The following is a 14,955-nucleotide window of genomic DNA, read 5'->3' on the forward strand; positions in this document are numbered from 1 at the left end:
GGAAACCAGTCTTGGAAATGATGGGGGAGGGGTGGAGGCAGGGAGAAGAGAGCATTTAAATCTTAACCATCAGGAAAAATTGAATAAAAATGTCCTCTCAAATTCTGGTCCATTAAATGCACCAGTGTGCAAATTGTTTTTGCCTGCTGTTTTAATCTTGTGTGTTTTAGCTTTTGGAGAAAAAAAGTTTAAAAATATTTCTCAGGAGGTCTGTTTTATATGGATTCCAGTCAAATCCTGATCAACACAATCCCTCTGCCAAGAATTGCTCTGTTGGGATGAGGTCTTTATTTCTGGAAATGACGTGTCTGTGTTCATTGACAGAACCCTTTGCTCTAGTATCCACTCAGCAACGAGCCATGGGTTTGCTGATGTGAACTACACCCTCTGATGAATTAGTTCTACAGTGAGAGATGATTTTTCAGTCTTCAACGAACATCTCTCTCAGTCTTTCAGTTAATCTTTAGATTTATGCTTTGAATGGAGGGGCAAGTTAATAAAACCCACATCCTAATGCACATCGTACGCTAATTCATCTTCTAACGATCCATTATTTTGGATGCAACTGTAACCCTATCAATGATATACAGTCTGTATGCCAGGGGACATTTGGAATGAATTAAATCTGTTTCCTCTGAATGCCATGCAGCTTAACTTGAGCTCAGACGGTGCATCCCAAGGGACAACATGGTTGCTGTGCCAATGTAAATTAAGATGGTGAGTATTGATAGTGATTTTCAATATTGATCCTTTCTGCTCTTCCCTGCAGTGAGTCAGTATGGGAGAACATGGCCAGGATGTGCGTGAAGACACGGAGACTGGATGTGGCCAAGGTGTGTCTGGGGAATATGGGTCATGCCCGGGGAGCCAGAGCCCTGCGGGAGGCTGCACTGGAACCAGAGCTGGATGCGAGAGTGGCAATGTTGGCTGTACAGCTGGGAATGCTGGTAGGTGGAGGAATCTGCCCTTGCAAGGTCAAATACATCACCTGTCCTCAAATAACCTCTGTAGCTGGTCCATTATTCAGCTGACGAGGTGCCTTAGTATAGAATGACGCTGCAGTATATTGTTAAATGTACAGATTGGTGCAGACAGCTATAATTCATGCTATAGCAGGTTGATTGTTATCGTGTGTCTTTTCAGGAAGATGCTGAGAGACTTTACAGAAACTGTAAGCGGTTTGACCTGCTTACCAAATTTTACCAAGCCTCGGGACAGTGGGAGAAGGCCATCGAAAATGCTGAAGCGTTTGACAGAGTTCACCTAAGAACAACATACTACAATTATGCCAAGCACTTAGAAGCTGTGGGGGATCAACATCTCGCACTCAGCCTGTAAGCGTACTAACAGATTGCGATTCAGAAAAATTGGGTGGATATTATCAAAGGCTTTATATGCACAGGCCATACAACCAAGTGTGTTCCAGGACACACATCAGTATGGCCCATCAAATTACTACTGATGTAGAACTCTCCATGTGAAGCTTCTGAGGGAACAGTAGGATGGTGGTTAGGAAACTGGCTGAACAACCAAAGTTCCAGACAGTTAACCGAAATATGAGTGAATCCAACCTTGGCACGATCAGAAAATATCTGTCAAGTAAAGAAATAAAAGACAACCTAAACTCAATCTTAGTAAAAGTAAGTGTGAAACTTATCTGGTGAAGACACGTGTTGCCCTTGCCTGATCTGGCCACACTCAGAGCCCTCCATAATGTTTGGGACAAAGACACTTTTTTTCCTTTATTTGCCCCTGTGCTCCACAGTTTTAAATTTGTAATCAAACAATTCACATGTACTTAAAGTGCACATTCCAGATTTTATTCAAGGGTGTTTACATACATTTTGGTTTGTCCATGTAGAAATAGCAGAACTGTTTTATACCCAGCTCTCTTATACCTGCACCAATGAAGCAATTAAACAAACCTGATTACTCACAAACACCTGTGGTGAAGCCAGATGTCTCAAATATTATGGAGAGCACTGAATGCCCCCCGATCCACACATGGTTGATCCTTAACTGTCTGCTCAGTTCAGGAGAAGCTCAAGGTGGGCAAACCACCAGCATTTGCAGCAATTTGACCTGAGAATGAATAAACAGGAATAAGCATGATAGGGATTTACGGAAAGGAATAACTTTGACCTGGCTTGATAGCGATGAAAAATGCATGAACAGTCTTGTATCCATATTCCAACAGTTATGAAAAATCAGATACTCACCGATTTGAGGTACCAAGAATGCTGTTCGAAGACCTGCAAGCACTAGAAATATACATCAACACGACAAAGGACAGGTGAGTGTCAGGAAGCAGGTCTATGTACAGAAGTGATGCTTTGTGGGGGCCCAACAACAGCCTCAGTGACAGTGTTTGCTGTGCCTTTCCTGGAAGTAAATCTCCCATTCTTCTCTGGCCTGGAGTTCAGAATTGTGAGAGGCTGTCCTGATCTGTAATCCCTCACCACAGTATAACAAATAAAATAATTGGAGCAGGAAATTGCCATGTAGTTCCTGAAACCTGCTATGGCATTTCATAAAGATCATGGTGGATCTTTTACCTCAGCACCAATACCCTGTACCTACCCTATAGCCCCACATTCACTGAATATCAAAGCATTCTATTGGCCAGTCTCTGAGCCTCTGTAGTCCTCTAGGGTAGAGGATACCAAGTGTTTACTACCTTCTGTGGGAAAACATTTCTTCTAAGCTCTGATCAGAATGGTCAGACCTTTATTTTGAGACTGCTCCAAACACTCCAGCCAGGAAAATCATATCCTCAGATTGATTATGGTTAGTGTACTGTCATCAGAATAACAGAGGAAAGAATATTCTCGAAACCCTCTTGAAAATGTATGACATTTTCACCAACTTGTACAATCTCCTACTATGACATCCAGATAGGAGAGTACCAAGATGGCAGAGAATTTCACATCCTCCTCCCCATCAGGTACCACCTACTCAACATGTCACAGACTCTGCCACTCCCATTGCAGCCTCACCATCAGAACTTGAGTGGAAGGAACTTGTACAGCATTCCAAAGAGTCACATAGCAAGAAGGGAAGTTATTTTGCAGGAAGCACTATTAATCCACTTCAAATTGGTGGATAAAATCTGGATAAAATAACTTGACTTTGCAAGGCAAAAGTTAGGTTCACAAGGGACAAGCAATAAATATCAGCTTCATCGGTTACACCACACATTCTAGGTAGGGTTTTAACAAAATGTTTTTCCCTCCCTTGGTCCTCAAAGAATAGAGGAGCATTGAATGATTTGATGAATGTTTATCCGTTTACAAAACGAACCTTCCAAATAAAATCCCTGCTATCCGGCATCTATGGGGATTGGTAGATTCTGGATAAGTGTACTTTCTGGTTGCTTGAGACTTACTCTTACAATGCCTAATATACCTACATTAAGAATAAATAATTAAAAAAAAAACAAAACACAAAAATACAATAAAACCCCGGTAACCAGCACCTATTGAGATTGCATGTTACGTGTATTGGTGAACTAACTGCCTTTTTTTTAACCTCAATTTTTTTTGCTAGTTCCTTGAATTTCAGATTACTGGGATTTTACTGTACCGGACATTACTTACACTGAACAAACTTGCATGAATATATAAACTTTAAAGCATTTCACTTTTATTTTCAGTCACATTCTTTGAAAACATTTAACCGTCGCTACATCTGCACGTTTCTCCCCCTCCACAGAGCCACCCGAAAGATGAACAATAATATAATTAACCTTCCCCCTCCCCCAAGTTTGCAGATAAAGCCTCTGACCGGGGTGACTTACTAAGCAGGGATCAGGAGACACTTTAAGAAAGACCCTCCAATGCCGAGTGACATCAACCAGCTCTTCATCCTGGGCGACACCATTTCTGTTTCACACAACTTTATTCAAACAGCTGCTACGAGCAAAGCCCAGCCCAAGGCTCTCCCTCCACTGGCTGAATATTTGCTCCTATCTTCACCAAAGTTTTATGTGTTACTTCAGAGAACACTTATTTTTACAATTTTAAACTTGTGTATATTTTGCCTATTATTTTATTCTTATTTAATTTTTTTAATTTATTTTCCTTTTTTTTTAATGGTTGCTTGAATTTCTGATACCAGAGATTTTACTTCAGTAGCAATCTTCAAATCCATATGTTTAATTCCTAGTGCTAGGGGTTTGGAAAATTCTGACATACTCCATACTTTCCACATCTGTTTCTTAAAATGCCCTGAAATCGAAACCTTTTTAAAGTTAATTTTTTTTTCATGTATATTCAATCTTACTAAATTCCACTGATAAGAATCCTTTATGCCACTGATAATTTGCTCTATTTTCTTATTGTGAAGATGTATGGTTTTTTAACATGTCTGTTTATAATTTATTGTTGAACTGCATGGCCATTATTTTGGTTCCAGTGACTTGTGCAGGGTCCCTGTGCTAAGTCCTTGTTTTGTTATGGTCACAGAGGTTTGTGGAAATGGTGGGCCCAATACCTGGAAAGTCAAGCAGACATGGACTCTGCTTTGAAGTATTATGAGAAGGCACAAGACTATCTCTCTCTTGTCCGTGTTCACTGTTATCTCGGTAATATACAAAAGGTAAGAAAGAATATGGGTATATTCTCTTGTCCAGTTTTGCAAATGTACCTCTTGAGTGCAGTGAATTCCCCAAATAAACTTGACACTTTAACCTTTAGACATAGTCAGTCTATTAATCTCTCTCCTGACCAGCAGTTCACCTTGGATTCAGACTAAACTTGAACTCATCCAAAACTCTGTCCCCTAACTTGCGGCAATCCATCATTTCTGTGCTTGTTATCTTGCCCTGACTTTTGTTTTGGAAACACCGTGATTTTAAAGTTTTTGTTGTTTTCAAATTCCTCTGTGCCTTCACATCTCTATTCCTTGAATCCCCTCCAAGGCCTTCCAACTCTGGACTTGTGTGCACGCCCCACTTGACAAGTGTGCTTTGTCTGCCAAACCCATGAGTTTAGATAAACAGCATGGAAACAGGCCCTTCTGGCCCATGAGCCATGCTGTCCAGTTACACCCATGTGACTAATTAGCCTACTAACCCGTACATCTTTGGGAGGAAACCAGAGCATCTGGAGGAAACCCACACAGGCATTGGGAGAACGTAACTTTTCACAGACAGCGGCAGATTCGAACCTGGGCCACTAGCGCTGTAATAGTGTCGCACTAACCACCCTACTAACTCTGTCACCCAAGTTATGAATTCCCACCCTAATTCTCCCCATCTTGTCTTTTTTTTTCTATTTCAAGGCATTCCTTAAAACCTATCTATGACTGTTTTAACCAAATAATTTGTGGCTCAGTTGTGTCATGTCTGACAATGTCTGGGGATTATGTTATGGATTCTATTAATAGCTCTACAATAGATTGTTCATTTTTGTTACATTAAGTTGAGAGGAAATGTAAAATCTTTTGCTTGGTGTTTAAAAACCTTTTGTTATAAGCCCAGAGACTCCAAAGACCAGCAGCAACAGAAATTCACCAAGACAATGGTTACTTGAACAAAAATGTTTTTAATTTTCTTCACACATAATATTAAGACCAATATTTAACTTATTACTATTAACGTAACCCCCTTCTAATTCTAAGTGCACGTGTATGTAATGTGTATATATTCAGGAAAGTTCTTTGATTCACTGTTCATTCACTTTTCACTTCTCCAAGTGCACCAGAATCAGGCAATTTTCCATCCTCTCCACAGAATTTAACATTTATAATCTTCACCAGGTTCTGGTGCTTTAACTTAAATTGTTACCACAAAGGAAGGTTTTTGTTGGTTTCAGAGAGAGATATTTGTTGTTCCTTGGACACATACAAGAAATTCCCCTTTTCCAAAAGATAACCTCTTCTTCCCGGTTACTACAAAGAGTTATTTTTCCCCTAAATCAGGAGAAACACATTAACCAGCCACAGCCTCTTGTAATTAACTACAAGGGTTTAGGACAGGCTGAACTCGGAACTCAAAACCCACCTTGAAATGGGGTCTTGCAGCAGGTCTGCAAAACTTGCAGACTTCAACGCCAACTGCTTCAGTCAACTGACTGTCTCTCTCTCCCCCCAAAGAATGGCATGTTTTATTTCTCTCTGTTTGCAAAATCACATGACCCCTCTTAGAGCAGCAGATATCAACTAGAAATTTGGATCACTGGCATCAGTTTAGCAATAAAAGATTAATCAGTTTCTGAGCCTGGATGTGTGTTCAAATGGTTTTTGTATTCCAAATGAGATGTCTGTTTGTGAAATGTAACTGAGATGTCTGTTTGTGAAGTGTGACCTAAACTAAACCCCCACAATCTATACCTTTTTAATTCCGTAACACTTTGTTCAAAGAATAACCTTGCCAGGGAAACTACAGGTTCTGGTATTGATCCTGATTTATTCTTTCTAAAGGCCTCTGAAATTGCCAATGAGTCAGGGAATCAAGCAGCTTCCTATCACCTGGCTCGTCAATATGAGGCTCGGGAGGACGTAAAACAGGCCATTCACTTCTACACTCGTGCCCAGGCATATAACAACGCAATACGACTGTGTAAGGTGAGTTCTGCCGCTGATCCTGACTCCTGTTTCTGCAGTGCACGTTAAACAGCCCATTTGTCTGAGTTCTCTAAATCTCACTTTGCAGTTATACACTATTAAATTCTACCCAAATCAAGCATCAGTGAACAGGCTGTCAGTGAATGAATGTAGACAGATCACACTGTTGGCAATACCATCTACTACTTCGCCAATAAGCAGAGTAGGGCTGACGGGGCATGTTCAAGTTTATTTTTCACCCATTTATACAAGTAGAGCCTGACGAAACCATGTTCTTTGATCTTCGGTGCAACACACTGCAAACACACAAACAGGCATAATCCACATACAGGCAAATGAGACAAATGCACAGTACAAATTTTAAAATAAATATTATAGTGAAATAAATAGTTGAGTCACAGGGGGTTTGTATGAGTAGATTTTGTGGACAGGACAGAAATGGACACATGCATGTAAATCCATTCTTATTTAGGACAGTGGTCTTGATGATCATCTGATGAACTTGGCTCTCCTGAGCTCTCCAGAGGACATGATGGAGGCAGCACGTTACTATGAAGAAAAAGGACTCCATATGGACCGTGCTGTGATGCTTTATCATAAGGTATGCTCAGTCCTCGTACTCAATTTTTACAAAATCTACTTTTTTTGAAAAATATTATTCTGTGGATTCCTATTTCTGAACCTTGGAAGGAAAGCCAATCAGTCCCACAGCTTCCAATGAGAAGGAATGTTGATGGCCATTCACTTTTCTAAGACTTATTGGTAAATTGAAGATCAAAGCAACAGCAAAAGCTTCCCAGATCTTTCCAACCCTAATAGCTTTAAAGGGCATTGTGTTTGACTGAAGAGACAGGAGTTGAAAATCTACTCAGATGATTTAAAGAATAATGTTTGTTAACCTTTGGACTTGTAAAGGTTCCTCTCAAAGGTTGTAAGTACTCAATCATTGAGTTTATTCAGGAGTGATTGACTTTTGGAAATGAAAAGAAATCAGAGGGTGAGAAGCTAAGGCGGGAGAGTGGACAAGGAGCAAGACTAGATCTGCTATTGAATAGTAGATCAAGCTCAGGGGTAAATGTCCTGCTGCATCTTCTATTTATTATTATGGTTTTAATGATCTTGGAAGCCTTGGTTATTTGCCGAAAATTGTTAGGCTGCTGGCTCCCCCAACCAGTGAAAATTCCTAAAGAGGGCATCTTGATAGAACACAAAATGCACACCAGTTCTTCATGTAAATGTTAACCTTTGGAGAAAAAGAACTTGCATTGATATATATCATTATAACTGAGCAAGACCACTGCTGTAATTGGAACAAGCACACCTGATTTTTTTTTTCACAATGCTCCTTATTCAAAGACCTTGAAACACTCAGAATTCCAACATATTGTGTGCCTTGGGCTGAGTTTAGTGCCTCTCTGGGAGTGTCTCCCCTGGCTCCAACATTAACGGTGCTGTTTCTTTGCAGAGTGGTCACTTTTCGAAAGCTGTCGAATTGGCCTTTGCTACACAGCAGTTCAGTGCATTGCAGCTAATTGCTGAGGAGCTGGACGAGAACTCGGACCCTGCCCTGCTGTCCCGCTGTTCTGATTTCTTCATCGAGCATGGACAGTTCCAAAAGGCAGTGGAAATGTTGATTACTGCAAAGAAGGTAAGAATAATGCACAGGAGCTGGCAAAGCTACCGCAGAAACCTCCTGTCCACTTCCTTTTGTCCTCTCTAATCTGCTGATTGGTGTACGTAAGCTGTTTTGCATCGTGCCATCTTTGACTGAGGCCAGATATCCTGGAAGATGCAAACTTTGGTTTTACAGCCTGACAGATGGACAGTGATACACTGCAAATAAGTACAAAATCTCACGATTGATTCCATTCCTTGTGTTTAACCATGCACCAACGCAATACGACTGAATGAAAAGCTGCTTTATTATTAATTGGTTAGAAATGTGGTGCTTGCCTATATTTTGCTTATACCTTGATGCCGGAAACGTTGGTTCTGTATCTTTATCTTGGCTATATAAAGGACACTGTTTGTCCTGCTGAGTTTCTCCAACATTTGTGTTTTTACTTCAACCACGGTGTCTGCAGACTTTTGTGTTTTACTCCTGAAGTACAGAGAAATCTTGGTGGTCTTGTGCATTGTTACAAATCCAGAGGACCCCCAAACCCAGCAGCAATAGATATTCACCAAGACAAATGGTTACTTAAACAAAAGTTGCTTTTAATTATCTTTAAACATGAAAACAGAATCACACTTTAACTTAACACTATTGACTTAACTAACCTAACTTAACCCTCTTCTAATTCTAAGCGCACGTGTATCTAATATGTGTGTGTAAGTTCAGAAAAGTTCTTTCACAGTCCAATCTCACTTCTCATTCCTCCAAGTTCACTGGTTGCAGGCAATTCTTATACTGTGTACAGAATTTATAAAGTTCACCAGGCTTTGGTGCTTGAAAGGTGAAGGGTTACCTCTCAGGAAGGCTCTTGTTGGTTTTCAGAGAGAGATTTGTTGTTCCAGGACACCCACAACTGATTTACTTCCATCAGCCACTTCAGTGTCTTGCTGATTAAACTTGCCCCCTCAGGGTTCTCCAGATGATAACCTCTTTTCTTTCAGGTCACCACAGAGTTCCTTTTTGTTTCCCTGATTCCAAGTGAAACATTAGACAGCCAAGTCCTCTCCTTTTGTATGAACCATAAGGGCTTTGACCAGGCTGAAATAAGCACTCACAAGCCTCAGCTTGTCCTGATCAAGTCCTAATCCCAGCTGCTGACTGTAGAACTGATCTTTGTGTGTGTGTGTCTCTCTCTCTCTCACTCTCAAACACACACACACACACACACACACATAGAAAAAGCCTGTTTGACTTTCTCTGCTTGCAAAACCACATGACCCTCCTAGAACAGCAAGTTCTACTCCAGACAGAATGTGGATCCGACAAGCTCTTTCATCTGTTGCCTTTTTGTAAACAACACTCCATTAGTGAAGTCTCTTGGGCACTCTCCAAAGCTTTTGCAAAGGCTCTGAGGCCCTGACATGTCTAGCACAAACAGAGTTCCAGTATTTCAAATAAGATTTGTCTTAAAATGTTTGTATGTGACCTACACGAACAAAGTCTGCCCCAATTTATCTCCCAAAAACAGACCTATATTCTGTAACAGCATGAAGCACAAAAAGCTGGCAGACAGATTCAAGACTTAGTTCAGAAGACAAGCAGCATTTTGACCCATATTGTGAAATGTTTGGAATATAACAATAGGGATGTTTTATTCCAGTTGTCAGGTTTTTGGGGAGGATGCATCTGGAATAGTCATAAATCTGATGGAGTGTTGAAGAGGTAAACAAAAGGATTGATGAGCGCAGGGTAGTGAATGTCCACCTGCTGTTTATCATTGATATTAAACAATTTGAATGATGGATGTAGTTAATGTGATTAGAAAATTTGTGGTGGGTGGACAGTGAGGTGGGATAACAACAGGACTCAGTTGGGAAGGTGGGCCATGGAGTGGCAAATGGGTTTAACTCTGCACTTCTGTCAGTCAAACCAGGGCAGGGCTTTCCTGATAAAAGTAGCAACTCAGGTGGACAAGTGCTGAAGAAGGCATTTGGCATTCTGGCCTTCATTGGGTGGTGTATAAAGTCAAAAAATTGGGACTTTGTGATTTAGCATACAAGGTATGGTTGAAACCACATGAAGTACCATGTGTAGTTCTGGTCACCCAGCGACAGGAAGGACATCAATAAATCTGAAAGGGCACTGAGGAGATTGAGTAGGATTTTGTCAGGGTTGGATGGGTTGTGTTATACGGAGAGGTTGTATAGGCTAGATCTTTATTCCCTCGAGTGAAAGACACTCAGGGATGATTTTATAGAGGTTTATAAAATCTTGAGGGGCACGGATAAAGTGAACGCTGGCAGTCTTTTTCCCAGTATAGATGATTCTCGAACTTGAGGATAGAGGTTGAAGGGTAGCAGGTCGAGATTTAAGAGGGACCTGCGAGGGTGGTCCCTATTTGGAACGAGCTGCCAGAGTGATCTGTATAAATGGTCATAATAACAAAGGTCAGAAAGCATTTGGACAGATTTTGGGATAAGAAGGACTTGGAGGGATATAGACCGACTGTCCAGAGAAATGGGATAAGCCCAGAATGCAATAATGATTGGCATGGATTAGTTGGGCTGTGGGGTCTGTTCCATGATGAACTCTTCCTGTGACAAGATTTGCCCAGGGTCCCTTCCCCGGCTGCTGCTCTGATCGATCTGCCTCTTGTTCCAGTATTTCGAAGCCCTGCAGCTTTGTCAACAACAGAACCTGATCATCAGTGAGGTCACGGCGGAGAAAATGACGGTGTCCAAGGAGTCCAAGGAATTCTCGCATGATTTCCGGCGAGAACTGCTTGAGCAAATTGCTGACTGCTGCCTGCGGCAGGGAAACTACCACCTGGCAACCAAAAAGTACACGCAGGCAGGCAACAAGACCAAGGTGAGGGCTGGAATGACTTGGGGCTCAGTGAACTCACTCCTGAGCAATGGCTCAGCTTGATCAAGGATGGAGTAGTTCACTGTCAAAATGCATTGGATTCGCAGTTCAAGGATGTGTCATACAGCACAGAATCAGGTCCTCCACCCAGCACTCATCCTCCACCCATCACTCATCCTCCACCCACCACTCATCCTCCACCCACCACTCATCCTCCACCCACCACTCATCCTCCACCCACCACTCATCCTCCACCCACCATTCATCTGTCTGCAGCAATTTCATCCACCAAAATCAGAATTTATTGTCATAAACATGTCACAAAGTTGGTTGCTTAGCACCAGCATCACACTGCAAACATTCATATAAATTACCTGACAAAATAAATATAGTGCAAGAAAAAGTCAAAGTGAGGCAGTGTCTTTGGTTCATTGATTATTCAGGAATCTGATGGCGGAGGGGAAGAAGCTGTCCTTGTGCCGCTGAGTGCTCATCTTCAGGCTCCTGTACATTTTTCCCGATGGTAGCAGAGTGAAGAGGGCATGGCCTGGGTGGTGGAGGACTGTGAGGATAGAGGCTGCTTTTTTAAGATACCATCTCATGTAGATGTCCTCAGTGAAGTGAAGTCTGGTGCCCATGATGTCGCAGTCCAAGTTAACAACCCTCTGGAGTTTATTCTTGTCCTGAGCATAGGCACCTCCATTCCAGACTGTTGTCCACAGTTTCCAAATCTCCTCCAACATCTCATAAAGTTCAGCTTAGTGATTGCATCAACATCGAGGTACCAGGACAGATCCTCGGAGATGTGAATATCCAAGAATTTGGTTCTTGACCTTCTGTGCTGGTCCATAGCCTACAATGCCTTCATTACATGCAGATGGCCAGCCACCCTCGGACAATGGGCTGGTAGTTTAATGGTGCAGCAGTGAGGAAGAGAAACTCTCTGTAATTGGCCCTAGATACCTAAGAGGCAGGGTTTTTACTTGGCCTCTGGCAGTACAGCACTCTCTCAATCCTACACCTGAGTATCAGCCCCAATTACATCATCCGGACTGTCGAGAGAGACTTCTGATGCAGAACCAAGCCAAATTTACTGTCACATGTATAAGGTGCAGAAAGAAGGTTTGTTTGAGAGCAATCCAGCCAGACATCCAATACATAGTGTAACAAGTAACAGTTAGAGAGAGAGAGATCAGGTGGTACAGAGCAAAGGCAGCATAATTCTACTTGGATGAGGTTCATTCAGGAGTCTGAAGACAGTGGGAAAGAAACTGTCTTTGAATCTGATGGTGCATGATGTCACACTCGTGAATCTTCTTTCTGATGGGACAAGGGTAAAGAGAGAGTTCCAGGATGGGATGAGTCTTTGAACATGTTGGCTGCCTTGCCAAGGTAGCAGAAAGTGTTGATGGAGGGAGGGTATGTATGGTGGTCTGAACCATGTTTACCAGTGCTCCAGTTCTCTGTAGCAAAACTCCACTTGGGTCTACCACTTTTGGTAAGGACATTTGTTTAATGGAGATCTGTGCAGTACAAGCAGATTCTTATGTCCTTTGAGCTGTAGGTTTATACTCGCAAATAACTCATGAACACTAAGCAAATCTGCTATTAGGAAAGGCCTAATGCAGGGTAATGCAGGTAGCATGGTGGTTGGCATAGACAAGGTGGGCCAAAGAGCCTGTTTAAATGCTGTACTCTTCTCTGATTGGGAACAGAACCCCACCTTTTGAGATCATGTGGATGCCCTTTTACCAGTGTTTTCTGATGTAAATTCATACTTCTATTTACACTGTGTATTTCTCTTTTGGATGCCTCAAACCATTCTCCTGTCCTCTTGTTGTTCATCCCCTCGACATTCACCGTGATCTGAGAGTTTGGTCACATCTTTCTCTTCCTCAAACACCACTGAACTAGTACAAAACATCAGGCCTCTGCACCTGCCCCACATCCAGGTTAATATTGATTGGTCTCAATTAATGAAGGGCCCAACATCTCTCTTCCCAACGACCTGACCACGACCAAAACCGTAGGAAGCCACAAATGCCAAGGTATAAAATGTTGTCTGTTCTCTTGCAGGCAATGAGAGCACTCCTGAAATCAGGAGACACAGAAAAGATCGTCTTCTTCACTGGAGTCTCTCGACAAAGGGAGATTTACATTATGGCAGCAAATTACCTCCAGTCGTTAGACTGGCGGAAAGATCCGGAAATAATGAAGAATATCATCAGCTTCTACACTAAAGGACGGGCACTGGATTTGCTGGCTGGATTTTATGATGCCTGTGCACAGGTGTGAACCGTCAGAGGCATTCCTACTGCAAATGAAAGATCCTCAGTTGAGAATAATCTGCCAGGAAGGGGAATCAGTAGAGAACGTAGTAGGGTGGAGAAGATCAGCTTTGAGTTAATGTACCAGAGGGAGAGGCTTCAGTTAAATTCATGTAACAGAGGAAGGGGTTCCAGTGGAAACAAGTGGGGGTTTTGATGTACTGAATGGCTATTGTTCTTTCCTGTTTTACTCTGGAATCGTGTGTGCCAGTTACAACCTCCAATCTGTTCTGTTTTGTGTGTGCCAGGTTGAGATCGATGAATACCAGAACTATGAGAAAGCTCTTGGAGCTCTGACCGAGGCCTACAAGTGCCTGACCAAAGCCAAAATGAGGAATCAAGATGAGGTGGAGGAACGGCTGGGGCAACTACAGAACAAACTGACGACAGTAAAGAAATTTGTTCAAATCAGAAGGTCAGTGTGTGTGCGGTCACACTCCTGATAATCTTGGTCATTTCCAGCAGCAGTCTCCTGGAACAAACTCTCACCTGCTACCCTTTTCCCTTTGTGGCATGAACCTGAGCCACCGTATGGTGGTCACATCCAGAGTGTTTTCCATAAATCCTGTCTCCTTGTAGCTGTAGAAGTGAGAGTGTTGGCCAAGGTGAAATACAGTAGATTCCCCATTATCCAGAATTCAATCAACCCGAAACACAAACAACCAGCAAAAAAAATCAAGAAAATTAATAAATATTTTTTTGAAAATAAATAAATTTTAAATAAAAGTTTAAAATTGTAGAAGTAAATGTTCTCCTCAGCAACACACAACCCCCTTGGTAGAGATGGGAACAAATATTCAGCCAGCGGAGTGTCCCGGCCATGCCCCGCCCACAGCAGCCGTTTGAATAAAATGGGGTTGTTCAGAATGAAGTGTCGCCTGATGCCGCTCACGGCTGGGCGACTCTCCCAAAGTGTCTCCTTATCCCTGCCTCGTAAGAATCTTTATCGTCATGAGTATATTATTATATTAGTAAGGCTTTATCTGTAAACTTGGGGTGGGGGGGTTAATTATGATGGTAGTGTTTAGTGCAACGCTGTTACTGGGCCAGCAACCAGGGCTCAAATTTAAATTTTGTAAGTTACGAGTATCACCTGATTAAAGTGAACTTTACATAATTAAAGATTAAAATACTGATTTTTTTTCAAATTACATTTTGCACTGTCTTTTAAACAGTATATTCTTAATGCCAGTGTATTAGTCAGGCGCTATAACAGTGAGTCTCAGTCAACCATTAAAATTTGCATATCTGACCTCTGCAATCCCATAGGTGATAATAGGGATTCTACTGTACCATGTGACCCCCCCTCCCCACCCACCAGCTGTATGAAGTATTAACCCTGAGATACCCCTAGGCTCCATGAAGAGGATCCAAAGGAAGCGCTGAAGCAGTGTGAGATTCTGCTGGCCGAGCCCAAGCTGGACCAGGCTGTGCGGACTGGTGATGTCTATGCACTGTTGGTGGAACATCATGCACGGCAGGGGAACTTTGAGGTGGTGAGTATACTCACAAGTCAGAGGACGGAGTGAGTATTGCCATAATGTTGCTTACTATTCTTCTCAAGGGTTAGGCTAGACTTAGGTC

At 42.1% G+C, this 14,955-nt stretch overlaps 1 protein-coding gene across 7 annotated transcripts in view; it reads left to right on the forward strand.

Annotated features, from left to right (window-relative positions):
- Positions 1-14,955, forward strand: part of ift140 (intraflagellar transport 140 homolog (Chlamydomonas)) — a 190,447-nt gene that overhangs the window by 117,101 nt on the left and 58,391 nt on the right. For all 7 annotated transcript variants that reach the window (XR_011347128.1, XR_011347129.1, XR_011347127.1 and 4 more), the window contains exons 19-29: positions 770-947; positions 1,144-1,334; positions 2,198-2,293; positions 4,464-4,596; positions 6,421-6,564; positions 7,037-7,165; positions 8,030-8,212; positions 10,841-11,047; positions 13,121-13,333; positions 13,620-13,786; positions 14,726-14,867. Coding sequence is in view for 4 of the 7 variants with exons in the window: in XM_069905280.1 (XP_069761381.1) it covers positions 770-947; positions 1,144-1,334; positions 2,198-2,293; positions 4,464-4,596; positions 6,421-6,564; positions 7,037-7,165; positions 8,030-8,212; positions 10,841-11,047; positions 13,121-13,333; positions 13,620-13,786; positions 14,726-14,867 (1,783 nt within the window). In the remaining 3 variants the exon portion in view is untranslated. The remainder of the gene's footprint in view (positions 1-769; positions 948-1,143; positions 1,335-2,197; positions 2,294-4,463; positions 4,597-6,420; positions 6,565-7,036; positions 7,166-8,029; positions 8,213-10,840; positions 11,048-13,120; positions 13,334-13,619; positions 13,787-14,725; positions 14,868-14,955) is intronic.

Source organism: Narcine bancroftii, chromosome 12, assembly GCF_036971445.1.
Source record: "Narcine bancroftii isolate sNarBan1 chromosome 12, sNarBan1.hap1, whole genome shotgun sequence".
Lineage (NCBI taxonomy): Eukaryota > Metazoa > Chordata > Chondrichthyes > Torpediniformes > Narcinidae > Narcine > Narcine bancroftii.